This window comes from Theropithecus gelada, chromosome 10 (assembly GCF_003255815.1).
Source record: "Theropithecus gelada isolate Dixy chromosome 10, Tgel_1.0, whole genome shotgun sequence".
Classification (NCBI taxonomy): domain Eukaryota; kingdom Metazoa; phylum Chordata; class Mammalia; order Primates; family Cercopithecidae; genus Theropithecus; species Theropithecus gelada.
In genome coordinates, this window is record NC_037678.1 from 69,294,259 (window position 1) to 69,322,221 (window position 27,963).

General features: G+C 47.5%; 1 protein-coding gene across 2 annotated transcripts in view; it reads left to right on the plus strand.

The window, feature by feature from the left end:
* Positions 1 to 11,494: 11,494 nt before the first annotated feature.
* The window catches only part of SNTA1 (syntrophin alpha 1), a 35,478-nt gene continuing 19,009 nt past the window's right edge, over positions 11,495 to 27,963 (plus strand). For both annotated transcript variants that reach the window (XM_025398730.1, XM_025398732.1), the window contains exons 1-2: positions 11,495 to 12,080; positions 16,033 to 16,218. In XM_025398730.1, coding sequence (XP_025254515.1) covers positions 11,771 to 12,080; positions 16,033 to 16,218 — 496 coding nt within the window. In that variant the 5' untranslated portion in view covers positions 11,495 to 11,770. The remainder of the gene's footprint in view (positions 12,081 to 16,032; positions 16,219 to 27,963) is intronic.

Here is a 27,963-nt window from a genome sequence, read left to right on the forward strand (position 1 = left end):
GCTGGTCTCGAACTCCTGGACTCAAGCAATCTGCCCACCTTGGCCTCCTAAAATGCTGGGATTACAGGCGTGAGCCACCGTACCCGGCCTTCTATTTCGTTGTGTGCCAGGTACATTATTATGTATTTTCTTCTTCTTTTTTTTTTTATTTTTTTACAAGCATTTCCAATGAAATTGTTTTCTTTTTTTAATTGTGGGGGAATTGTTAGAGACTTTCTCTCAGCTTCAATTTGTTTGTTTGCTTTTTGAGACAGAGTCTTGCTTTGTCGCCCAGGCTGCAGTGCAGTGGCACAATCTCGGCTCACTGGAACCTCTGCCCCTGGGTTCGAGTGATTCTCCTGCCTCAGCCTCCTAGGTAGCTGGGACTACAGGTGCCCACCACCATGCCTGGTTAATTTTCGTATTTTTAGTAGAGAGGGGGTTTCACCATATTGGTCACGCTGGTTTTGAACTCCTGACCTCAGGTGATCCACCTACCTCGGCCTCCCAAAGTGCTGGGATTACAGGAGTGAGCCACCATGCCTGGCTCTCAGCTTAAATTTGAACATGCATTTTGAGGAGGCAGTTTGGAGTCCCTAACACTGATTAAAAATGTGATTTTTAAATCATGATTAAAAAATGTGAGTATGGGTTCTCTCTTCCCTGCCCTGACTTGGGAGGTGTGGAGTGGCCTCTTAACTGGATGGACTGCCTTATGGAAAGGTGAATTCATGTTACTGGGGACATCCAAGCTCAGGCTAGAGGTGAAGGTCTCAGGGATGCTATAAAGGGGCTGCTTGTTAAGAGTAGGATGGGGGAAATTGGACCTGATGGCATTTAACAGGTTTCCCCTCCTAAATGCCAAGATTTTAGGAAGCTGATATTTCTTTTTTTTTTTTTTTTTCTTTTGAGATGGAGTCTCACTCTGTTGCCCAGGCTGGAGTGTAGTGGCACGATCTCGGCTCACTGTAAACTCTGCCTCCTGGGTTCACGCCATTCTCCTGCCTCAGCCTCCCGAGTAGCTGGGACTACAGGCGCCTGCCACCATGCCCAGCTAATTTTTTTTGTATTTTTAGTAGAGTCAGGGTTTCACCGTGTTAGCCACGATGGTTTCGATCTCCTGACCTCGTGATCCGCCCGCCTCGGCCTCCCAAAGTGCTGGGATTACAGACGTGAGCCTCTGCACCTGGCCAATTTCAGTATTTTTTAGTAGAGATGGGGTTTCACCATGTTGGCCAGGCTGGTGTCGATCTCCTGACCTCAAATGATCCACCCACCTTGGCCTCCCAAAGTGTTGGGATTACAAGTGTGAGCCACCTCACCCGGCCTGCAATAAAGATTAAAAGGCAACATAATGGAAGTACCTGATTTTGTTTCCATCCCATAGGGCCCCTTAGAGCTTTAGATTTTGGAAGCCTCTTATCCACCACTTAGATATAAACCTTTTTCAGGCTACAGTACAGTGTCACAGTGGGCTCATTATTTCATCTCTGAGCCTCAGTTTCTTCATCTGTGTAATGGGGATAATAATAGGACCTACTTCCTAGGCCGCCTTGAGGGTTAAACGAGATGATCCATGGAAAGCACTTATTATGGAAGGCATTTGGTCATGTGAACTCTCATTGTTACTGCCATCACTGGGTCTGGGAAGCCAGGAGTATAGGAATTCCTGATCCCTGCCCTAGAGCCCATGCAGAGGGACCTCCCTCTCTGACCAGGACCCCAGACACTTGATACAAGGGTTTGAGCTTGTGGAGACTTTCGTTTTTTGTTTTTTTTTTGAGTCAGAGACTTGCTCTGTTGCCCAGGCTGGAGTGCAGTGGCACCATCTCTGCTCACTGCAACCTCTGCCTCCTGGGTTCAAGTTATTCTTGTGCCTCAGCCCCTGGGTGGCTGGGATCACAAGCATGTGCCACCAAGCCCAGCTAATTTTTGTATTATTATTATTAGTAGTAGTATTACTTTTGAGATGGAGTCTTGCACTGTTGCCCAAGCTGGAGTGCAATAGCACGATCTCGGTTCACTGTAATCTCCGCCTCTGGGGTTCAAGTGATTCTCCTGCCTCAGCCTCTCGAGCAGCCGAGATTACAGGCACCTGCCATCATGCCTGGCTAATTTTTATCTATCTGTCTGTCTATCTATCTATCTATCTATCTATCTATCTATCTATCTATCTATCTATCTTTTTTTTTTTGAGATGGAGTCTCACTCTGTCACCAGGCTGCAGTGCAGTGGCGTGACCTCGGCTCACTGCAACCTCCGCCTCCCGGGTTCAAGTGATTCCCCTGCCTCAGTCTCCCACGTAGCTGGGACTACAGGCACGTGCCACCATGACTGGGTAATTTTTTTTCTTTTTGAGACAGAGTCTAGCTCTGTCACCCAGGCTAGAGTGCAGAGGTGTGATCTCGGCTCACTGCAACCTCCACCTCCTGAGTTCAAGCCATTCTCCTGCCTCAGCCTCCTGAGTAGCTGGGATTAGAGATGTGTGCCACCACACCCCGCTAATTTTTGTATTTTTAGTAGAGACAGGATTTCACCATGTTGGCCAGGCTGGTCTCGAACTCCCGACCTCAAGCAATCCGCTTGACTTGGCCTCTCAAAGTGCTGGGATTATAGGCATGAGCCACTGCGCCTGGCCAAGTTTTTGTATTTTAGTAGAGACAGGGTTTCACCATGTTGGTCAGGATGGTCTCTATCTCCTGACTTCGTGATCCATTGGCGTTGGCCTCCCAAAGTGCTGGGATTACAGACTTGAGCCACTGTGCCCGGCTAATTTTCGTATTTTTGTAGAGATGGGGTTTTACCATGTTGGCCAGACTGGTGTTGAACTCCTGACCTCGGGTGATCCACCCGCCTAGGCCTCCAAAGTGCTGGGATTACAGGTGTGAGCCACCGTGCCTGGCCAGAGCTTACAGAGACTTTAGTAGGCTGGGCAGCCTCTCTCCCCTTTTTTTTCCCCTTCTCCCTCTCCTATCCCTTGGGAGTGAACTATTTTCCTCTGGGAGCTCTGCCTGGGGCTTGGCAGGGAGCCGGGCCTATGTGTATCTATCTGGGAGGCCAATTTCTGAGCCACAGCAGAGAGGCATTGGCTGATCACAGTGTAGGGGTAGAGCATTCCTGCAGCTGCAGGGTTCTTGGGGGTAGCTACTGGTGATTGGCACTGCCTATCAAGTGTGATCACAAACACACACACACCCATACTCACATACAGACATACACACATGCATGCCCATGTCGCTGTTTCCTTGGCTCTACATCTTCTTTCTGTGTTAGCCCCTTTGCACACATCACTCCTTCCCCTCTTTCCTGTTATAGCCACAGAAAACTGTCCCCCAGAGGAGAAATCCTCTCTTAGGGATCTTTCTCAGCAAGTTTGTCTGGGCCTCATTAAGTCTTTTTAAAGCAGGGCAGTACGTGGGGGGACTTTTAAGGATCTGGTTCCAGGCTTTGGTCCTGGGAAAGGAACTTCAATTCCCTGCTGGTCTCTTGCCTCCTGCCGGGTCTCTCCTCCCCTCCCTTCTCTACCACTGGAGTGAAGCTTCCACAAGCCAAGTAGGCTGTAGTTATTTATCACAAGTGCTTACCCCAAATTCCCCAGGCTGTCCTACAATCTTTAAGTTCAGTCATACTTTTAAGATATCAACGCGGCCGGGCGCGGTGGCTCAAGCCTGTAATCCCAGCACTTTGGGAGGCCGAGACGGGCGGATCACGAGGTCAGGAGATCGAGACCATCCTGGTTAACACAGTGAAACCCCGTCTCTACTAAAAATACAAAAAAAACTTAGCCGGGCGAGGTGGCGGGCGCCTATAGTCCCAGCTACTCGGGAGGCTGAGGCAGGAGAATGGCGGGAACCCGGGAGGCGGAGCTTGCAGTGAGCTGAGATCCGGCCACTGCACTCCAGCCTGGGTGACAGAGCGAGACTCCGTCTCAAAGAAAAAAAAAAAAAAAAAAAAAAAAAAGATATCAATGCATATATACAATGCTATATTCCTTCGCTGCCTCCCTCCTCTCCTTCTTTTCTCTCACTTTCTTTCATTCATTTTTGAGACAGGGCCTTGCTCTGTCACCCAGGCTGGAGTGCAGTGGCATGATTGTGGCTCACTGTAGCAGCCTCAAACAGGCCTCCTACTGCAGCTTCCCAAGTAGCTGGGAGTACAGGTGCACATTACCAAGCCTGGCTAATTTCTTTACTTTGTAGAGATGGAGTCTTGCTAAGTTGCCCAACTGGTCTCAAATTCCTAGCCTCAAGTGATCCTTCATCCTCGGAATCCCATATATATATGTATGAAAGACCCTGGGTTCTTTTTCTAAACCTGTGTCTCTCCTGTTTTGACACCACTCTAACTTAAAACAATTCCTTTTGTTGTTGTTGTTGTTGGTTTTTTTTTTTTTGAGACGGAGTCTCACCCTATCACCCAGGTTGGAGTGCAGTGGTGCAATCTCTGTTTGCTGCAATCTCCGCCTCCCGGGTTCAAGTGTTTCTCCTGCCTCAGCCTCCTGAGTAGCTGGGATTACAGGTGTCTGCCACCATGCCCCGCTAATTTTTAAATATTTTTAGTAGAGATGGGGTTTCGCTATGTTGGCCAGGCTGGTCTGGAACACCTGACCTCAAGTGATCCACCCACCTCAGCCTCCCAAAGTATTGGGATTACAGGCACGAGCCACTGTGCCTGGCCCTGAGTTTGCTTGCTTGCTTGCTTCCTTCCTTCCTTCCTTCCTTTTTTCCTTCTTTCTTTCTCTTTCTTTCTTTTCTTTCCTTCCTTCCTTCTTTCCTTCCTTCCTTCCCTTTCCTTTCCTTTCTCCTTCCTTCCCTCTTCCTCTCTCTTTCTTTCTTTCTTCCCTTTCTCTTTCTTTCTTTTTCTTTCCCTCCCTCCCTCCCTTCTTTCCTTCCTTCCTTCCTTCCTTCCTTCCTTCCTTCCTTCCTTCCTTCCTTNTAGCCAGGCTTGGTGTCTGTGATCCCAGCTACTTGGGAGGCTGAGGCAGAGAACTGCTTGAACTTGGGAGGCAGAGGTTGCAGTGAGTTGAGATTGCACCACTGCTCCCAGCCTGGGTGACAGAGCACGACTCCATCTAAAAATAAAAGAAAGAAAAGAAAAGAAAAGAAAAGAAAAGAAAAGAAAAGAAAAGAAAAGAAAAGAAAAGAAAATATATATAAAGCAGTGGTTCTCAATCTTCAGCCCCTGGTCTAGCAGCACCAACATTGACATAAATATCACCTTTGTGTCTTCCATGTAAAAGATTAGCAATAAAGACTTATTAACTATCTTTTAAATTCAAAAGTGTGTCTAAAACAAATTTAAAATGACATTCTTTTTCAATAGCCTGTATATATTTGAACATCTCTGAGAGATTTTTTTTTTCTCGTGGTAAAATGCAAAGATACGTTTTCATCATCATCATCATCATCACTATTACTTTAACATGTGTAAATCTGTAGAAAATGTTTTAAGGAAATGTAAAGAACAAAAAACTTGTTTCAAGTAAGGGGACAACCTAATAAAAGTGTATGTTTTTAAAGAGTGGATTATTAAAGATAACCCAAGAATAGGACATGTTTTTTAAAATGCTTAAAGATAATCTATTTTCTAAAAACAAACTTCTTTATAATCAATGAAAATGACCACATAGTTAGTAATATACCCAACCAATAAATTTCAATGTTTCTCAAGAAATTTTTAAAAATTATATGGATACACATGGTGTCTAATCTTGGTATAATAAATTAGTTAATCAAAATGTCTGTCTTTGCCCATGTATGTGTGTGTGTGATGGAGTAGGAAGAGGAAAATAGAGAGAGAAGAGGACTGGTGCAGAAAAAAAAAAAAGAAATCAGTATATTGATATCAACACAAGGAAAGGTTGAACCACTTTCAGGAAGCTAGCAATTCCTTCTCATTGACACAAGTAGACACCTCTTGTTCCTTCATGTTCATTATTCATTGACATGTCAAGGGACATACAAGAAACAATTTTTAAATGGGCCAGAGAAACCTTTTCTGTAATATGATTTGTGCATTTCACACCATTTTATGATAACACGTTTAGCAAAAATTGAAGGTACTTAACATAATCTCTAATAGTTTATTTTAAACATAATTGAAAGTAAAGTATATACACCATGGGAACTAGAACTTAGACTGCATTTCATTTATAACATTTTAATGTAGAAATAAATAGAAAGGAGCTAAGAAGTGTTATTATTACTTGGGTAGAGGTAAAACTGTTGAAATTTTTATTCTTGCCCAATGCTATGACAAATCATATAACAATGGCATGCTAATAACCTCCCTGCTCATGGTGGGTAACAGCATTAATGTGTATACTGATTAGAGAATTAGAAAAGGACATGGTTCTTATAAGATCATACCATTTAAGTATTCTGATCACTCAGTCTACATATGTATCTTATAGGGAAACAATGCAATGGCTCCACGAAAATCACTTTTATGAGATTTTAGAGTCACTAAGAGTGTTTGAAAATAATCTAGGTCAGTCATTGTACTCAACTGTGGAAACAGACTTGGCCTCTTCTCGGAAGAGTCAATTACAGTTGCCATCTGATTTTATCGTCTCCCATTTGCCCTTTCCCTCATGACATTGTGTGGATCCTTGTCATTTGGCCACATCTGTTTGCGAGAAGGTCATGGAGTCAATGTCTTGCCTGATTATCAGCATTTGACATCATTAATGTCATCTTTGATGCTTCTTCAATCTATCCTGTGATTGCTATTCAACACTCTTCTTACCTCTTTTTGTGGTGTATACTTTCTATTAACAAAATTTTTCAACTAGAATCTATTTATTAACAGCTTCTAAATCATGTGTCCATACATAACTTTATCCTTGATACGTAATCCTTTGTAATTAACTGACTACTAGACATATTTTTTGTTGTTTATGTTGTTTTGGTTTATAGTCACAACATTCTGGATAGACCTTTTATCTCATCAGCTTAACTCCTTTATTTATTTGAAGGTAATTCCCATTGCCCATTTGTGTCAGAAGCCTTGTTTTTCCTTATTCTACCAATTACCTACTCTTATTCCTAAAATCTAGGTGGTTTATAAGGCATGCCAATTATTTCCCCTTGACTCTCTGGAACCTCATCTCCCCAAACATTACTGTCACTGTAATAGGAGTAGACTAGCATTCATAAATATTTTTACAATTTCCTACCAAAGCTCGTGTTTGGTCTTCCTGGATAAATCAAATAAGTTTACTAATTTTTCTCCATATTTCAGTAGAATGATTGTTTTCAAAGTCTAATTATGATGACACTGCTTAAAATCCATATTGCATCCCCAAAACCTTAAAGATAAAATAAAAAATCATTTAGCATGGTGCTCTAGAGCCTTCATAATCTTAATTTCCGGCTAAGTTTAACAATAACAACTAAAAGTCCCATTGTTTACTTCACTACTATCTCGTGACTGTAGTGACAATTTGCATAAACTTAAAGCAATTACCATCCACCACACTATGAACTAATCACCAGACTATTCTGGCTGCTGTAACAAAATACTGGGTGTCTTATAAACAACAGAATTGTATTGCTGAGATCTGTCAGCACCTTACTCCAGAACTGTATGTCCTGGAGGCTGAGAAATACAAGACCAAAGCGCTGACAGATTCAATATCTGGTCAGGATCCCCTTTCTGGTTCATAGATGATTATCTTTTTGCTGCATCCTCACGTGGTGGAAGGGGTGAGAAACCCCATTTATGAGGGCTCTGCCCTCATGACCTATTCACTTCCCAAAGCTCACTTCCTAATACCATCACCTTGAGAGTTAAGATTTTAATATATGAATTTGGAGGGAACACAGATATTCAGACCATACCAAGATCTTACTCAGATTTCACCACTTTTTTCTCCTAATACATTGTTTCTCTTTTTCTGTTCTAGAACCCAATTCAGCATTCCACATTGCTTCAATCTGTGGCAGCTCCCCCAAATTTTCTTGTCTTTCATGACCTTGACAATTTTGAGGAGTATTCATTAGTCATTTTGTATAATCTCTCTCAATTTGAGTCTGATGTTGGTTATATCTTTTCTTGAAATACAAAATTAATTTGTCTCCATTTTTAGAGAGACTCAGTATCACAAAATATACTGAATGGGCTAAGTCCACATTTTTCCAAATTCCCTGATTTTTCTGCTGTGTGTACATTATAATACCAAGTATTCAAAATGTAAAAGTACATAGAATGTTTATACATACACATTAAAATCTTAAAGAAAATTTACTAAGGTTTTGAGTGGGTATTTCTTATAAATTTTGAAATTATAGTCATTATTCTCTTATTATTGTTTCTATACCATGTGACTGTTGACAATCTTTTTATAACTTGTGCAACATCTTTCTATATAATGTGACATGTGTGATCTTTTTATAACCTGTCAAAAAAAGAACAATTTAAAAATATATTGCCAAGCCTCCATTGTATTCCACACACGTGTGATGTTCAGTATTTTAGCTACTAGACACATGAGCCTTCTTTCTTTCTTTTTTCTTTTTCTTTCTATTTCTTTCCTTTCTTTCTTTTTCTTTCTCTTTCTATTTATTTTCTTTCTTTCTCTTTCTTTTTCTTCTCTTTCTCTTTATTTTTCTTTAAATTTAAATTAATTAAAGTTAAAAACTGAATTCCTTAGTTGTACTAGCCACATTTCAAGGACTCAAGAGTTACATGAAGCTAGTAGCCACCAAACTGGACAGTAGAGATTATAGAACATATATGTCATCATGGGAGACCTTATCAGGCAATACTATTCCTACGTCATGATTATTGGAGACAGTTTTTACATTCTCATAGACCTATATCCCAGGCTGTCTTCACAAATTAGGGAAAAATGTTAAGTTTTGTTATCTATTGTGAATCTCTAAACTGAAAATAACTCTAGTTAGTTTGGTTATTTGTAAATATAATGTAATCATCAGCCCTTGTCAGTCTTTAGCCAATAGTAGCAGAAAATATGTGTGTGTGCCCGCATGTGTCTGTGTGCACCCTCATACGCAGACGTTATTCTATGCACTTGACATTCATTATCTTATAAAACTGTCACACCATAAATTACATATGAACATATCTTCATTTACACAAGGGGAAATTGAAGCAAAGAGTTTCCCAGAGTCATAAAAACACTAAATGGCATACCCAAGATTTGCCCATTGTCTTTGCCACTTTTCCATGCTATATTGCCCAGTTTGTCTCTTTCTTTCTTTTTTCCTCTTTCTTTCTTTTCCTTCCTTCCTTCCTTTTTCTTCTCTTTCTCTATTTTTCTTTCTTTCTTTTCTTCTCTTTCTCTATTTTTCTTTCTTTTTCTTCTTTCTTTCTTTCCATATGTTTTTCCTCCTTCCTCCCTCCCTTCCTTCCTTCCTCCCTTCCTCTTTCTCTTTCTTTTCTTTCCTTCCTTCCTTCTTTCCTTCCTTCCTTCCCTTTCCTTTCCTTTCTCCTTCCTTCCCTCTTCCTCTCTCTTTCTTCCTTTCTTCCCTTTCTCTTTCTTTCTTTTTCTTTCCCTCCCTCCCTCCCTTCTTTCCTTCCTTCCTTCCTTCCTTCCTTCCTTCCTTCTTTTCTTTCTTCTTTTCTTTCTTTCCTTCTTTCTTTCTTTTGTTTCTTTGTTTCTTTCTTTCTTTTGAGAAGGAGTCTCGCTCTGTTGCCCAGGCTGAAGTGCAGTGGCATAATCTCAGCTCACTGCAACCTCTGCCTCCCAGGTTCAAGCGATTCTCCCGCCTCAGCCTCACAAGTAACTGGGATTACAGGCGCCTGCCACCATGCCTGGCTAATTTTTGTGTTTTTAGTAGAGATGGGGTTTCACCATGTTGGCCAGGCTGAGTCTCGAACTCCTGACCTCGTGATCCGCCTGCCTCAGCCTCCCAAAGTGCTGGGATTACAGGCGTGAGCCACCGCACCTGGCCCCCTCTTTTTTTTCTTGATGATATCTTATGTGGAGGATTTTACCCAAAAGTTCAGGGAGTCAAAACACTGGTGTGGTCTTACTTATTTATTGCCCGACATATCCCAGCTAGAAATGGAGGATAGAGACAAGAAGCAGGTATGAAGGCCAGTTGAGCTGTGTGATGTGGTGGATTTTTTCTGATTGCAATCATGCTTTACCTCTGTATTTGTCAGCTGTCTAGCAGAGTGGTTCAGTGCCCAGGCACTGGTGTCAAACAGTCCTGGGTTTGAATCCCAGCTCTGCCTCACTCATAAATGTGTGACCTAGGCCAATTAGACTAAATCCAAGTTTTCCCTTCCATATAAGAGGGGTGCTCTTTTTCCTTGCTCTGTCACCAAGGCTGGAGTGCAATGGTGCAATTACAGCTCACTGCAGTCTGGACCTCCAGTGCTCAAGCGATCCTCCCACCTCAGTTGTGATTACAGGTGTGAGCCACTGTGCCCAGCTGGGAGTGCTCTTAGCTACTCCAGGAGGCTAATGTAAAGATGAGATAACACATGGAAAATACTCTGCTAGCCCTAGCTAAGAGTAAGCAGTCACTAAATGAAAGTGATTATAGCATAGAGTCACAGTTTACCACGTGTTTTCACATTGATTTAATCCTCACACCAGCCCAGTGAAGTAGGTATTATTATGATCCACATTTTACAGATGAGGAAATTGAGGCCTAGAGCAGTAACGTGAGGGGACCAAGGTCGACTTGGAGCTAACACAGGCAGCAAGGATTAGAAACCAGGTCTCCAGAGGCCCAGACCCAGAGCCCCACCTTGCAGCCTTCTTCCCACACACTAGGAGTTCTGGGTTTTTCTGCCAGGCCTCAAAGTGTGGGACTTCAGGCTTTTCTATACTTGACTGCGAACACAGCCAGGGATTAATCTCTTAAACTTCCCTCCAGTTTTGAAGTGGGGATCCTGCCCACCCCCTCCCCAAGCCCTAAGCGGAGTCGGCAGCTCTCTCCTCCGGGGGCGGGGCCTGTCACCTTTAGAAGCCACGCCAACGATAAGCCACGCCCACAGACCAAAGCCATGACCACCTGATGGGAAACCAGCTTCTTCCTCAGCTCCCCAACTAGCAACTCTGCCTGCAAGGTCTCTCGCGGCTCAGCGTCCACCTTTCTGTTTTTTTGACACAGGGTTTCGCTCTGTCACCCAGGCTGGAGTGCAGTGGCGCGATCGCGGTTTACTGCAGCCTCGAGCCTCTGGGCTGTCATCTAGGCCTCCCAAGGTGTTGGGATTACAGGCGTGAGCAACCACGCCTGGCCGGTGTCTACCTCTTCAACTCAAGCCCTGGAGCCCAGACCACCATACGCAGCCCAGTCCTCCGCCATATGCAGCCCAGCCCGATGCCCAGTGCTTCGCACCAGGATATGTGGTTCTGTTTTTTTTTCATGCGCTCCCACGTCCGGGAGCTACAGTCCCGGCCCTCGATGGACATTCCGAGCGCAGAGCCCACTGCGCGGGCTGATTGGGTTCCGCCCAGGACGCGAAGCCCCGCCCCCCGACGCCCCGCCCAGCACCGCGCCTCCCGGGCTTTTCGCCTTGCCTAGTGGTCCCGCCACGCCGCCCTTCTGACCCGCCCCCTAGGTAGTCTCACACTGCTGCCCTCGGCTCCCGGGCCCCGCCCCGGCCTCCCGCGTTTGCCCGAGGCCCAGTCCCCAGCACTGGTCACACCCCCGGGTAGCCCCGCCCCTAGATCGCCTCCCACAGCGGCCCGGGTAGGGTGGCGGCTGGCCCAGCGGGGCCCCCGCTGCCCTCTGCCCTGGGAGCTTGGTCGGAGCGGGCTGGGCACGGCGGGACAGGGCAAGCGCGGCGTCCCGGGGTCTCGGAGGCGAAGATGGCGTCCGGCAGGCGCGCCCCGCGCACCGGGCTGCTGGAGCTGCGCGCCGGGGCGGGCTCGGGGACCGGCGGCGAGCGGTGGCAGCGGGTGCTGCTGAGTCTGGCGGAGGACGTGCTGACCGTGAGCCCCGCCGACGGCGACCCTGGTCCCGAGTCCGGCGCTCCGCGGGAGCCGGAGCCCGCGCAGCTCAACGGCGCCGCGGAGCCGGGCGCCGGGGCCCCGCAGCTGCCAGAGGCGCTACTGCTCCAGCGGCGCCGCGTGACGGTGCGCAAGGCCGACGCCGGTGGGCTGGGCATCAGCATCAAAGGTGGGCGCGGGACACCGAGGGCGCGGGGTCGTGGTGTCTGGGGGCCGCCGAGGGCGCAAGGGACTGGCAGCGCGCCCAGGACATGGAGCTGGAGGCCTGTCCGGGGGTAAGGGAGGTCTAAGGAAACAGGTAACGGAGGGCACTGGGCGCACCAAGGTCGGAGTGGGTTTCGGTAGTTGGTGGCCTTAGGGGGCACGGAAGACACAGGTGTGGAGGAGATTGTGGGAGCACCAAGGACACGTGGGTGGGAGTTCTGTGTGGAGGCGTGGGGGTCTGAGAGGCAACCAGCATGAACATCAGGGACAAGAGGGGTCCCCCGGAAAGCAGAGGGTGGAGAAAGGGGGTTGAGGCCGGGATACCAGTGGGACAGGGAGGAGGGAGTCCCTGAGAAGCAACCAAGGTGGGTACAGAGGGGAGGCCTGCAGTCTGCGAAGCACAGGGGTGGATAGGAGGCCTGGGTGCAGGCACAGACTGGGGTCACAGGCAGAAGGCCAGCAAGGACCTAGGAATCTAAGGACCCAGGAAGGCTGCGGGGAGCCCTGACAGCTGGATTTGGGTCTCCTGATCTGACCATCTCCACCTTGCACAGGATGGAGCTTTCAGTACCCAGGACTGACTGCTAGTGGGGTGCAGTTAGGGTGCAACCAGACTGTGTTTGAATCGAGGATCAGCTGTGTGAGGTTGCAAAAGTCCCGTCCCGTCTCTGAATCTCAGTTGCCTCAATTGTATAAGAGGATGATAGAGTTGTGATGTTTCTGAGAGCAGGGCTCACCACACCAGCACATTGTAGGTGCCTTAGTTAATTAATTACTGCTGTTAGCGGAGAGGAAAAATGGAGGCCAGGAGATACTCCCAAAGCAGCTAAACATAGTTCTCAAAATCCTTGCACACCCCCAGCTGCTGGGTTCACTATGCTTGCCCATCGGCTTCTCAGGATCCCAGCCCCTAGCAGGGTGCTTTGGGAAAGGGTGTCAGCCTTTGTTTCCACCTTGAATATGTACCATACCCTCTGGGGTCTCCCTGGTACTGGTTCTGTTGATGAGTGCCTCCAGACTGTTTGGCTTGGCTGAGGTGGTGCAGATAGTGGTGAATGCCACCACTGTGTGCCAGGTGCTGTGCCCAGGACACTAGTCTCATGATCCACTTCATCCTGGCAACAAGTGGTGAAAGGTAGGGAGTATAATCCCCATATTGCAGATGAAGAAACTGAGACTCAGAAAGGTAAAATGATTTTCCCACCATTACACAGTGAGTGTCAGCGCTGGGATTTGAACCTTAGTTATCAGCTACTGTCCCCCAGAGAGTGCTCAGGGAAGTTGATTCTTTTCCTGTAGAAGGGCAGATCCCCAGGCACCCAACCAAGAGAGGCTAAAAAGGGGAAATGGGAAAATGAGGGTATGGGCACCAGTCTTACCCTCAATCTCCAGCATGGGATAGGGCAACAGACCAATCCAAAAATTATACACTCAGTGTGTCAGAGCAGGAAGGAACTTATTCATACAGAGTTCCATTCTGCAGATGGACGCACTGAGACTCAGAAAGGAGCAGGGACTTTCCAGGGTCACACAAAGTTACTCCCCAGCTCCATACTTCTAGGTGGAGGGGAAGGTACTTTTAGGAGACTTCAGGTATTTCCACTGGATCCAAATCTGGGCTCCTGTTGCCATGGTAACCCCTCCTATAGAGTCTAGCTTAGTCTGAGGCAGCCATGAGTGATCATAGCTTCAAACTGAACCGAAGCCCCTAGTTTCAGGTGGGGGAGGGCAGATATAAATAGAAACCCCTTCCTCTCCTAGACTTCAAGCTCTGTGCAGATAAGCAAACGGTGGGGCCTGCGTGGGTGTCAAGAGAGGTGTTCCAGTCCCAGCTCCGCCAGCAGCTTGTGTGACCTTGGAACAATGACCTCCCACTCTGGGACACTAATTCTTCATCTTCAGTATTCTGGGGATGAGCCAGGAGTGTGATATCTGAGGGCCTGACTTGCCGTCTGTGGTAGGGTTAATAGTGTTGGTTCTTGAGCCTGGAGGCCTAGGTGCAAATACTGGCTTGCTTTGCTACTTACTAGTTGAGTGACCTTGGACAAGGGGCTTCCCTCCACACTTCAGTTTCCCTAATAGGAAACTGAGCATGCCTACGTGATGGGATATTGTAAAGACGCAATGTTGGCATTTGGTACATGCAACTAAGGTGACCTATTATTACTATTTCTTATTTTAAAAGGGCATTTAAGAGTTTGGTAATAAAGCCGTTTAGTAAAATGTATTAGCTTCTTTTGTATCCAAGATGCCATTCAGGTAGGTTTTTAGAATCACTAGACTCTAAGGCTTTGGTTTCCAACCTGGATTTTGGATTGTAAAACATTATGATTGCTAAAGCAGTCTTTTGAGGCCATAGGAATAGCCGACTTCTCTCTTGATTCCAGTTTGGAGGGTATCAGTGGGTTCCCACATTGTTGCCTTCTTTTGTGTGTGTGTGTGTGTGTGTGTGTGTGAGACAGTCTTGCTCTGTTGTCCAGGGTGGAGTGCAGTGGCGCAATCTCGGCTCACTGCAACCTCCACCTCCTGGGTTCAAGCAGTTCTCGTGCCTCAGCCTCCTGAGTAGCTGGGATTACAGGCACACCCACTATGCCTGGCTAATTTTTGTATTTTTATTTTATTTTGAGACAGAGTCTTGTTCTGTCGCCCATGCTGGAGTGCAGTGGTGTGATCTTGGCTCACTGCAACCTCTACCTCCCAGGTTCAAGCGATTCTGCTGCCGCAGCCTCCTGAGTAGCTGGGACTACAAGCGTGTGCCACCAGGCCCAGCTAATTTTTTGTGTTTTTATTTATTTATTTATTTATTTGAGATGGAATTTCGCTTTTATTGTCCAGGTTGGAGTGCAATGGTGCAATCTTGGCTCACCGCAACCTCAGCCTCCCAGTTCAAGCGATTCTCCTGCCTCAGTCTCCCGAGTAGCTGGGATTACAGGCATCCACCACCACTCCCAGCTAATTTTTTGTATTTTTGGTAGGGACAGGGTTTCACTATGTTGGCCAGGCTGGTGTCGAACTCCTGACCTCAGGTGATCCACCCAGCAGCCTTGGCCTCCCAAAGTGCTGGATTACAGGCATAAGCCACCGCACCTGGCCCTTTTTTATGTTTTTAGTAGAGGCAGGGTTTCACTATGTTGGCCAGGCTGGTCTCAAACTACTGGCCTCAAGTGATCTGCCCGCCTTGGCCTCCCAAAGTGCTGGGATTACAAGCGTGAGCCACTTTATCTGGTTATTTTCATTTTTAGTTTTTGTGGGTACATAGTAGGTGTATATATTTATGGGGTACATGAGAAAATCCAAAATATTTAAGAAAAAGTGATTGAAGCACTTTGTAAGTTGCACAAACACTAGTGAACACCCAAAGCACTTAATCAAAAGATCCAGGGATCAAACTATAGCATTATGAATTTTGAAAATGATTCATTTAATTAATTAATTTGTTTATTGACACAGGGTCTCCTTCTGCCACCCAAGCTGGAGTGCAGTGGCACAATCTCAGCTCACTGTAGCCTCGACCTCCTGGGCTCAAGTAATCCTACTTTAGCCTCCCTAGTAGCTGAGACCACAGGTGCCCGCCACCACGCCTGGCTAATTTTTGTATTTTTAGTAGAGGCGGGGTTTTGCCATGTTGCCCAGGCTGATCTTGAACTCCTGAGCTCAGGTCATCTGCCCACCTCAGCCTTCTAAGGTGCTGGGATTACAGGCATGAGCCACCGAACCTGATCGAAAATGATGTACTATTAGTATTACTAGTGTCCCAAACTTCCAAGACGTTTCTCAGATCCCCTTTATTCTCCTATTCCGTTTTCCAGCACTGGGCTAGGCACCAAGGGAAGCCTTCAGAAATAATTGTGCCTCGATGCGACTCCCAATTGTTGGAGTATCTGCCTCAGTCTTGTCCTCCTTCTGTGCCTATGCAGGCGGCCGGGAGAACAAGATGCCTATTCTCATTTCCAAGATCTTCAAGGGATTGGCAGCTGACCAGACAGAGGCTCTTTATGTGGGGGATGCCATCCTGTCCGTGAATGGGGAAGACTTGTCCTCTGCTACCCATGATGAGGCGGTGCAGGCCCTCAAGAAGACAGGCAAGGAGGTGGTGCTGGAGGGTAAGCACTGACGCTCCAGGGTCCAGACGGGCCGGGTGGAGGTGTTCCACTGCTTCCCTACCTCCCCCAGGCCTCAAGAGGCCCCATCCCAGCACTGGGGGCTGGGAGATGGGCAGGATTGAAAATAGAAACAGAACTTAGGGACCTGCCTGAAGACAGCGTGGGGTGGTGGAGGGAGAGCTGGCACAGAGCTAAGCAGACCTGGTTTGCATTTTCTGTCTTCCAGTCACTAGCTGTGTGGCCCTGGACAAGTCACTTCATTTCCCTGAGCCTTAGTTTCCTCATCTGTAAAACGGGGATGTAGCTCCTGCCTTTCTGGGTTGTTGCGACTAGGGCAAAAAGGTACATGGCAGAGTGTGCCAGCCCCTGAGTGACACAGGGAGAGAGGGGTGCAGACTGGGGAAGGGGCAGCTCAGATTATTTCCTTTGGGGCCTGAAGAGCTCTTGACTTCAGGTTCTTTTGGTTCCTGGACCTTAAAACCCTAAGACCCATCTTCCTTTGGGAGAAGCCTCAGCTTTTATTTTACTTTATATTTTTTTGAGATGGAATCTTGCTCTGTTGTCCAGGCTGGAATACAGTGGCATGATCTTGGTTCATTGCAACCTCTGCCCTCTGGGTTCAAGTGATCCTCCTGCCTCAGCCTCCCAAGTAGCTGGGATTACAGGTGTGCGTCACCATGCCCAGCTAATTTTTGTATTTTTGTAGAGACAGGGTTTTGCCATGTTGGCCAGGCTAGTCTTGAACTCCTGACCTAAGGTGATCCACCTGCCTCGGCCTCCCAAAGTGCTGGGATTACAGGCATGAGCTGCCACATCTGGAAGCCTTGGCTTTTATAGAGCAGGACATCAGATCCTTCCAGTGATGATCAGAGAGGAGTTTTGTGGTGGAACCTTGGTTGGATGACTTTCTCCACTTTTCCCTCACAGTGTGGTCTTGGGTGGGACACTTGCCCTCTGTGGGCCTCAGCTTCCCCATCAGTTGTTATAGGCCTCCTGCTGAGGTTGTCCCACAACCATCTTGTGCCATGTCTCTCAAGAGGTTTCTGCTTTGCTCAGCCCTTTGCTCAAACTCTGTCAGCTCTGGAAGCCAGTGGAGGCCTGAGGAATGTGTCTCTGGCTTATGGCCCAGAACAGACACACGGAGGTGGCGGGGGCTGATGGAGAATAACACGGCCAGAGAAGCTGCTGAGTTGAGTCCCAGGCCCAAATCCTGGTGGGTTGCCTTGGTTTCCCTAAAGGAGTGTCCAAGAGGCCACAGAAGCAAATAGGTTCTGGGTCCTTGATTGATCTTTGGCCTTCTTGTGGCCCCAGACCTCAATTCCCATTCGTTTTTGTTTTATTTTATATTTTAGGTATATCTATTTAAATGTCACGGATACATTTTTCTTTTTCTTGTTTTTTTTTTGTTTTTTTTTTTTTTGAGACAGGGTCTTGCTCTGTCACCAGGCTGGAGTACTGTAGTATGATCTTGGCTCAATGTACCCTCCACCCCCGGGGCTCAAGCAATCCTCCCACCTCAACCTCCTGAGTAGCTGGGACTAAAGATGCATGCCACCATGCCTGGCTAATTTTTTTTTTTTTGAGATGGAGTCTCACTCTGTCACCCAGGCTGGAGTACAGTGGCATGATCTCGGCTCACTGCAACCTCTGTTTCCCGGGTTCAAGCAATTTTTCTGCGTCAACTTTCCAAGTAGCTGGGATTACAGGCGCCCATTACCATGCCCGGCTAATTTTTGTATTTTTAGTAGAGATGAGGTTTCACCATATTGGCCAGGCTGGTCTCAAACTCCTGAGCTTGTGATCCACCTGCCTTGGCTTCCCAAAGTGCTAGGATTACAGGCGTGAGCCATCGTGCCTGACTTTTTTTTTTTTTTTTCTTTTTGAGATGGAGTCTCACTCTGTTGCCCAGGTTGGAGTGCAGTGGCGAGATCTCAGCTCACTGCAACCTCCACCTCTCGGGTTCAAGCGATTCTTCTGCCTCAGCCTTCTGAGTAGCTGGGACTATACAGGTGCATGCCACCATGCCCAGCTAATTTTTGTGTGGGTGTTTTTAGTAGAGACAGGGTTTCACCATACTGGCCAGGCTGGTCTCGAACTCCTGACCTCGTGATTTGCCTGCTTTGGCCTCCCAAAGTTCTGGGATTACAGGTGTAAGCCACTGCACCCAGCCAATTTTTTGTAGAGACAGGGTTTCACCATGTTGCCCGGGCTGGTCTCTAACTCCTGGGCTTAAGGGATCCTCCCACCTAAATCTTCCAAAGTGCTGGGATTGCCGGCCACAGTGACCAGTCTAGATGCATTTTTTTGATACTTCAAAAAAGCTGACTGTAGAGTGTTGATCTTTTTTTTTTTTTTTTTTGAGACGGAGTCTCGCTCTGTCGCCCGGGCTGGAGTGCAGTGGCCGGATCTCAGCTCACTGCAAGCTCCGCCTCCCGGGTTTACGCCATTCTCCTGCCTCAGCCTCCCAAGTAACTGGGACTACAGGCGCCCGCCATCTCGCCCGGCTAGTTTTTTGTATTTTTTAGTAGAGACGGGGTTTCACCGTGTTCGCCAGGATGGTCTCGATCTTCTGACCTCGTGATCCACCCGTCTCGGCCTCCCAAAGTGCTGGGATTACAGGCTTGAGCCACCGCGCCCGGCCGAGTGTTGATCTTAAAAGCTTAAGTGTATCAGTCATATTTTAATGGCAAAGTTAAATAATAGAATCTCACATAAATGATATAGATATAGGAGACTTTCCCCACATGCCTCATTACTTTGATATTTATAGTCAGCAATGCGGTTTGAAACCACTGACATTCATTGAAATGTCATATTTTAGTTGACTTGTAAGCTCTTTTAGCTTCTATTGTTTGAAAGTTTAGTCTATGGTAAAATTTCTGCTATAGACACAATTCAAATCCACATCCACACGGAGGTACTCTCACCTCCTCATCTTTATTTTTTATTTTTATTTATTTATTCATTTTTGAGACAGAGTCTCGCTCTGTCACTCAGGCGGGAGTGCAGTGGCAGGATCTCGGCTCACTGCAAGCTCCGCCTCCCAGGTTCACATCATTCTTCTGCCTCAGCCTCCTGAGTAGCTGGGACTACAGGCGCCTGCCATCATGCCTGGCTGATTTTTTGTATTTTTAGTAGAGACGGGGTTTCACTGTGTTAGCCAGGATGGTCTTGATCTTCTGACCTGATGATCCACCCGCCTTGGCCTCCCAAAGTGCTGGGATTACAGGCGTGAGCCACCATGCCCGGCCCACCTCCTCATCTTTAGATTAAGAATGTATCTATCTGGGTTCCCATGTATGTTGTTTTGAGAGGGTAGTATCCGTAAATGTGTGACCTTGAAGCATCTTCTGACTTTAGGAGCGAATACTCAAGCCTTCCCTCTAACTCATGTCATCCATTCCTCCTCAGTAAGCCAAGAAACTTTCATGGACACCTACTGTGTGCCTGGTGTGTACATTAGTCAGAAGCTAAACACACCCAGGGCCTCTCCTGAAGGAGCTCACCATGTGGTAGGGGAGACAAAACATAAACACTGTCTCCTCTATACAAACTGTTTTTTTCTTGAGACAGCTTCTCACTCTGTTGCCCAGGCTAGAGTGTAGTAGTACAGTCTCAGCTTACTGCAACCTCCTTCTCCCAAGTTCAAGCGATTCTCTGCCTCAGTCCTATAGCTGGGATTACAGGCGTGTGCCACCATGGCTCAGTTAATTTTTGTATTTTTAGTAGAGACAGGGTTTCACCATGTTGGCCAGGCTGGTCTCGAACTCCCAGCCTCCGGTGATCCAGCCGCCTGGGCCTCCCAAGGTGCTGGGATTACAGACATGAGCCACCATGCCTGGCCTAAAGAAACTCTTTATTTATTTATTTATTTATTTATTTATTTTTTGTTTTTGTTTTTTTTTTGAGACGGAGTCTTGCTCTGTCGCCCAGGCTGGAGTGCAGTGGCCGGATCTCAGCTCACTGCAAGCTCCGCCTCTCGGGTCTACGCCATTCTCCTGCCTCAGCCTCCCGGGTAGCTGGGACTACAGGCACCCGCCACCTCGTCCGGCTAGTTTTTTTTTTGTATTTTTTTGGTAGAGACGGGGTTTCACCGTGTTAGTCAGGATGGTCTCGATCTCCTGACCTCGTGATCCGCCCATCTCGGCCTCCCAAAGTGCTGGGATTACAGGCTTGAGCCACCGCGCCCGGCAAGAAACTCTTTATAAGCCAGTGGCTAGGTGCGGTGACTCATGCCTGTAATCCCAGCACTTTGGGAGGCCGAGGCGGGCAGATCACCTGAGGCCAGGAGTTTGAGACCAGCTTGGCTAACATGGCGAAACCTTGTCTCTACTAAAAACACAAAAATTAGCCGGACCACGGTGGCACACGCCTGTAATCCCGGCTACTCAGGAGGTTGAGGTAGGAAAATCGCTTGAACATGGGAGGCGGAGGTTGCAGTGAATTGTGATTGTGCCACTGCACTCCAGGCTGGGCCACAAGAGCAAGACTACATCTCAAAAAAAAAAAAAAAAAAGCTGGTGCCTGAAATCCTGTCTGCTCTTGCAATAAATCTCTGGCCTTGGGTAAGACCCTTGCCTTTTAGGGACCTCAGTTTTCCTATTGAAGTTAGGCTAGATCAGAGGTGATCAATAGCTTTTATTTAGAGTGTCAGCTTTCAGGCAGGTGTGGTGGCTCACACCTGTAATCCCAACACTTTGGGAGGCTCAGGTGGGCAGATCACTTGAGCCCAGGAGTTCCAGACCAGCTTGCGCAACACAGTGAGATTTCATCTCTGTAGGAAAAAAAAAAACAGTGTAAGTGTCAGCTCCACTGGTAGTTCTGTAAGTTCCATATTTGGAAGGATTGGGAGGCTTTGTCTGGGCTCAGCAGAAAGGAGCTGGAATTGATTAGCAATGTCTACTATAGATGCAATAGAGAACTAACATGTGTATCACCCCAGGACTGAGGGGCCCCTGCTCTTATATTCTCTGAGATGTTTCATAGGACAAGATCATTCCTTGGTGAACCCTGCCTATGGCCTGGGTAAGAGGAAGAAGGGTGTGGCCTTCATGTTTTTCCCCACTTTTCCTTAGTTGAAGTCTTTTTCGACCTATTCTCCTGGCCCAGGGTCTCATGGAAGGAGGTCATTCCACTCAAGATAGCACAAAGAGGGGAAGAGGAGTGGTGGAAGGCACTGGAGTCAGGAATCTCTGAATGGCAAGAGTGATCAGAGAAGTTTGAAGGATAGGAGGATGCTGGGCTGTGGCTGGTCCTTGAGACTTTGGGGAGTGGAGAAGGTCCGGGCCTGGCAGTTGCACCAGTCTGGAGCAGCCAGGGTTCCTGGGACCCTCTCTGGGCCTAGGTTCCCCGGGAGCCCAATCACTGGCCACATTGTTCAGCGTTTCCCTACTCACATCCCATTATTGAGGCCGCCTCCAAGAGGCCATGGAAGGATGGGCTTTGGATGTGAACTTGGCAAAGCAGCTGGATATTTTTCCAGCTCAGTGGGTAGTGAATCCCCTGAGAATGTCCTGGGAGAACAAGCATTACCGGCAAACTCCTGGTGTCAGCTAGAGGGCCTTACTTCCCTGGCCTAAGCTGGGGGCTCAGCTGAGCCTCAGCAACCCCAATCTGCCTCCTAGAACATTTCTTCTGCTAGGTCAGGGGTTTGTAGGAATGTCCTGATCCTGTTCTCAGCCAGAGGGTTGTGTTTGTGACCACAGGCTGGGCCCAAGCTGGCAGCCAACATGTGTCTGTCTGCTGCTTAGAGAGGCCCATTGTGTGTGCAGACCTCAAGCCAGGGCCAGCCTGGGCCCTTGGAGACCAGGCCTGGGGGAAGAGGGAGGGACAGCTTCAAGGAAAACATCCTTCCCTCCTCCCATTCCAGTGTGGCTGGCAAGACTGTGACAACAGTGAGCCTGTCATGCATTAAAAACAGTATTGGCTGGGCGCGGTGGCTCATGCCTGTATCCTAGCACTTTGGGAGGCCGACGCAGGTGGATCACCTGAGGTCAGGAGTTCGAGACTAGCCTAGGCAACATGGTGAAACCCCGTCTCTACTAATAATATACAAAAATTAGCTGAGCATGGTGGCATGCACTTGTAATCCCAGCTACTCAGGAGACTGAGGTAGGAGAATTGCTTGAATCTGGGAGGCGGAGGTTGCAGTGAGCCAAGATCGAACTATTGCACTCCAGACTGGGCAACAAGAGCAAAACTCCGTCTCAAAAAAACAAAACCAAACCAACAAAACCCAAGAAAATAATACTGAGGCCAGGCACAGTGGCTCACGCCTATAATCCCAGCACTTTGGGAGGCTGAGGCGGGTGGATCACCTGAGGTCAGGAGTTCGAGACCAGCTTGACCAACATGGTGAAACCCTATCTCTACTAAAAATATAAAAATTAGCTGAGTGTGGTGGCGGGCGCCTGTAATCCCAGCTACTCAGGAGGCTGAGACAGGAGAATCACTTGAACCCAGGAGGTGCAGGTCGCAGTGAGCCAAGATTGCACCACTGCATTCCAACCTGGGTGACAGGGCGAGTGTCTATCTAAAAAAAAAAAAAAAAAATTAATAAAGTGAATTTTAGTGCTTTATACAAAGTAAGGAAGGTATAGCCCTCATAGAAATCAGGCTTTTATTTATTTATTTAGGATCTCACTCTGTTGCCCAGCCTGTAGCACAGTGGTGTGATTGCAGCTCACTGCAGCCTCAACTCCTGGGCTCAAGCAATCCTCCTATCTCAGCCTCTCAAGTAGCTGGGACCACAGGCATATGCTACCACGCCTGCCTAATTAAAAAAAATTAATAGAAGCAGGGTCTCCCTGTGTTGCCCAGGCTGGTCTTTAACTCCTGGGCTCCAGCAGTCCTCCCAAAGTGCTGGGGTTACAGGCATGAGCCACTGTGCCTGATCCTGTTATTGTTTTCTTTAGTAAACTGGAAGCTGTTTGAGGGCAGGAACCATGTGTAGCTTGTCTCTGAGCCCCCAGGTCTGGCACTGAGTCCACCACACATTAGATCTTGGTGAGTGTTTGGAGACTGATCAGTGAGGTCTATCTTGGACCCTTTCTACTTTACCTTTCACCTTTTCTTTTTTTTTTTTTTTTTTTCTTTTGAGACGGAGTCTCGCTCTATCGCCCAAGCTGGAGTGCAGTGGCCGGATCTCAGCTCACTGCAAGCTCCGCCTCCCAGGTTTACGCTGCCTCAGCCTCCGGAGTAGCTGGGACTACAGGGGCCCGCCTAATTTTTTGTATTTTTTTAGTAGAGACGGGGTTTCACCGCGTTAGCCAGGATGGTCTCCATCTCCTGACCTTGTGATCCGCCCGTCTCGGCCTCCCAAAGTGCTGGGATTACAGGCTTGAGCCACCGCGCCCGGCCTACCTTTCACCTTTTCAATTGCTGTTGACTTTCCTAAATGTTTAAGATGGGACTTGAGAATCATGCTGAGCTTCACTGACTCTTGAGCTTTTCTGTTCTGAGTCCTCAGAACTCTGAGGCCAGCTCCCTACTGACTCTTCCCAGGAAGATGGCCACTGCCAGATGTACTGCCTTTGATCTGGTTTGATGCATCACCATTGTCAAAAGCGGATGTCATTCATGGATGTAGCTAATTTGGGGCCACCCTGTTCAACTTAGCTGAGTCATGCTGTGCCCCAGAGATGCTGGAGGGACCCCTGTCCCAGGAAGAGGGCATGAATGGAGCTCCTGTTCAGTTCTCCCACGGCCGCAGAGACCTGTTGTTCTAACCATTGTTCTCAAGGAAAAGTTTACTTGGCTGTGCACACACATAGCTTTGGACCATGTGACTCCCCACAGACAAAACTTGGCTTAATCCAGCCCTGGCCTGTTCCCCGGACCTTGATTAAAATGCCTTGTGGGGCTCTGGAGGCAGGTTCTGGCCCTGATGAGCTGTGTGACCCTGGCTGCTCCTGGTGGTGGAGGAAATAATAGTGATAATAATCAGGATGGTAGCGTCTGCTGCTTATTGAGCACCCACACTGTGCTCAACAACATGAGCACCTACTATGCTAAGTGCCTTCCCTATGTTTGTTTTTTTCTTTGAGATGGAGTCTTGCTCTGTTGCCTAGGCTAGAGTACAGTGGCACGATCTCAGCTCACTGCAACCTCTGCCTCCTGGGTTCAAGTGATTCTCCTATTTCAGCCTCCCGAGTAGCTGGGACTACAGGTGCGTGGCGCCACGCCCAGCTAATTTTTTGTATTTTTAAGAGAGAGAGGGTTTTACCATGTTGGCCAGGCTGGTCTCACCTGGCTAATTTTTGTATTCTTAGTAGAGACAAGGTCTCATCATGTTAACCAGGCTGGTCTCAAATTCCTGACCTCAGGTAATCTGCCCTCCTTGGCCTTCCAAAGTGCTGGGATTATAGGTGTGAGCCACTGCACCCAGTGAAAACTTATATTCTTAAATACTTACCTGCACTACAGGTTATGTCACCTCTCTGAGACTCAGTTTATTCACCCTTATTAAATAAAGATACTATGGCTGGGTGCAGTGGCTCACACCTGTAATCCCAGCACTTTGGGAGGCCGAGACAGGTGGATCACCTGAGGTCAGGAGTTCAAGACCAGCCTGGTCAACATGGTGAAACCCCGTCTCTACTAAAAATACAAAATTTAGCATGTGCCTGTAGTCCCAGCTACTCAGGAGGCTGAGGCAGGGGAATCACCTGAGCCCAGGAGGTGGAGGTTGTGGTGAGCTGAGATCACTCCATAGCACTCCAGCCTGGGCGACAGAGTAAGACTCCATCTCAAAAAAAAAAAAGTAATAAAAATAGACATAAATGAGGACATTAATTCATCTCATCAAATTGGTGAAATTAGGTGAAGGTGTGTTTGAGAGAGTTGAGCTTGGCCCCAATATATAGTGGGTGCTCAATAAGTACTGCTTTCTCCCATTACTAAGATTCTGGAACCCTGAATCTAGGCTTCTGAGTTGATATGAGCATTATCTCTGAACCCTGGCTTGTATGGCTTGGTATGTGTGGTATATTTTTGAAAAATAAACTAGATTTTTTAGAAAATTTAAAAAGTAGGCCGGGCGCGGTGGCTCACACCTGTAATCCCAGCACTTTGGGAGGCCAAGGTGGGTGGATCAGGAGGTCAGGAGATTGAGACCGTCTTGGCGAACATGGTGAAACCCCGTCTCTACTAAAAATACAAAAAAATTAGCCGGGCGTGGTGGCGGGCGCCTGTAGTCCCAGCTACTCAGGAGGCTGAGGCAGGAGAATGGCGTGAACCCGGGAGGCGGAGCTTGCAGTGAGCCAAGATCATGCCACTGCACTCCAGCCTGGGCGACAGAGCGAGACTCCGTCTCAATAAAAAAAAAAAAAGGAAAAGAAAATTTAAAAAGTAACACATACTCATTCAAAAATATCCAGCTTAGCCTGAGCAACATAGTAAAACCCTGTCTCTCCAAAAAAAAAATTACAAAAATTTGCCAGGCATGGTGGCACATTCCTGTAGTTGCAGCTACTTGGGATGCTGAGGCTGAAGGATCATTTGAGCCCGGGATGTGGAGGATGGAGTGAGCTGTGATTGTGCCATTGCACTCCAAGCTGGGTGACAGAGTGAAACCCTGTCTTGAAAAAAAAAAAAAGTGGCTCATGCCTGTAATTACAGCACTTTGAGAGGCTGAGGTGGGAGGATCCCTTGAGACCAGGAGTTCGAGACTAGCCTAGGCAACATGGCAAGACCGCATTGCTACAATTTTTTGTTTTGTTTTGTTTTTTTGAGATGGAGTTTTGCTCTTGTTGGCCAGGCTGGAGTGCAATGGTGTGATCTCGGCTCACTGCAATCTCCACCTCCTAGGTTCAAACGATTCTCCTGCCTCAGCCTCCTGAGTAGCTGGGATTACAGGTGCACACCAACATGTCTGGCTAATTTTTGTATAGTAGAGATGGGGTTTCGCCACTCCTGACCTCAGGTGATTTACCTGCCTCGGCCTCCCAAAGTGCTAGGATTACAGGCATGAGCCACTGTGCCTGGCCCAATTTTTTTTTTTTTTTTTTTTGAGATGGGGTCTTGCTCTGTCGCCCAGGCTGGAGTGCAGTGGCCGGATCTCAGCTCACTGCAAGCTCCGCCTCCCGGGTTCACGCCATTCTCCTGCCTCAGCCGCCCGAGTAGCTGGGACTACAGGCGCCCACCACCTCGCCCGGCTAGTTTTTTGTATTTTTTAGTAGAGACGGGGTTTCACCGTGTTAGTCAGGATGGTCTCGATCTCCTGACCTCAGGTGATCCACCTGTCTCGGCCTCCCAAAGTGCTGGGATTACAGGCTTGAGCCACCGCGCCTGGCCTTTTTTTTTTTTTTTTTTTTAAGTGGAGTCTCACTCTGTTACCCAGGCTGGAGTGCAATGGTACTATCTCAGCTCACTGAAACCTCCACCTCCTGGGTTCAAGTGATTTTCCTGCCTCACCTTCCCAAGCAGCTGGGATCACAGGCATGTGCCACCATGCCTGGCTGATTTTTGTATATAGTAGAGATGGGGTTTCACCATGTTGGCCAGACTGGTCTCAAACTCCTGACCTCAGGTGATCTGCCTAAGGACTCCCAAAGTGCTGGGATTACAGGCATAAGTCACTGTGCCCAGCCTACAAAATTTTTTTTTTTTTTTTGAGATCGAGTCTTGCTTTGTTGTCCAGGTTGAAGTGCAGTGGCATGATCTTGGCTCATTGCAACCTTTGCCTCCCAGGTTCAAGCAGTTTTCCTGCCTCAGCCTCCCAAGTAGCTGGGATTACAGGTGCCGGCCACCACACCTGGCTAATTTTTGTATTTTTAGTAGGGACAGGGTTTCACCGTCTTGGTCAGGCTGGTTTCAAACTCCTGACTTCAAGCAATCCAGCTGCCTCGGCCTCCCAGAGTGCTGGGATTAAAGGCATGAGCCACTGTGCCTGGCCAAATATTTTTTTAAAAATTAGCTGGGCATAGTGTTGTGCACCTGTAGTCCCAGCTTTCAGGAGGCTGGGTAGGAGGATTGCTTGAACCCAGGATTTCAAGGCTGTACCCAAACTACGATTATGCCACTGTACTCTAATCTGGGCGACAGAGCAAGACACTGTCTTTAAAAAAAAAATTACCAACAACAGGAGAGTGTAAAGGGATCATCTTATAGAGATAACCAGTGTTGATACTTTCACACATTTTCTTCCAGAAAGTTTCCATATTTGTTTTTATCACGTAATAAGTTGAGAACATGTAAGTCTTTTTCATTTTTAAAATATTTTAAATATTTTTTATTTTATAATTTTTTTCAGACAGTGTCTCGTTCTGTTGCCCAGGTTGGAGTGCAGTGGCACAATCATTGCTCACTGCAGCCTCGACCTCCTAGATTCAAGTGATCCTCCCATCTCAGCCTCCTGAGTAGCTGGGACTACAGGTGCATACCACCACATCCAGCTAAATTTTTGTGCTTTTTGTGGAGATGGGATTTCACCATGTTGCCCAGGCTGGTCTTAAACTACTGAGCTCAGTTGCTCTGCCACCATCGGTCTCCCAAAGTGCTGGGATTACACGTGTGAGCCATTGTGCCCGGCCCCTCATTCTTGTTAATGGTCATGTAACGTCCTATTACTGGGCTGGAGGACTACACATCTGTAGTCCTATTTACTCCTGAGGCTGAGGTTGGAGGATTGTTTGAGGCCAGGAATTCGAGAGTGGAGTGCACTATGATGCACCTGTGAACAGCTGCTGCACTCCAGCTTGGACAACATAGCAAGACCCCATGTCTACAAATTAAAAAAAAAAAAAA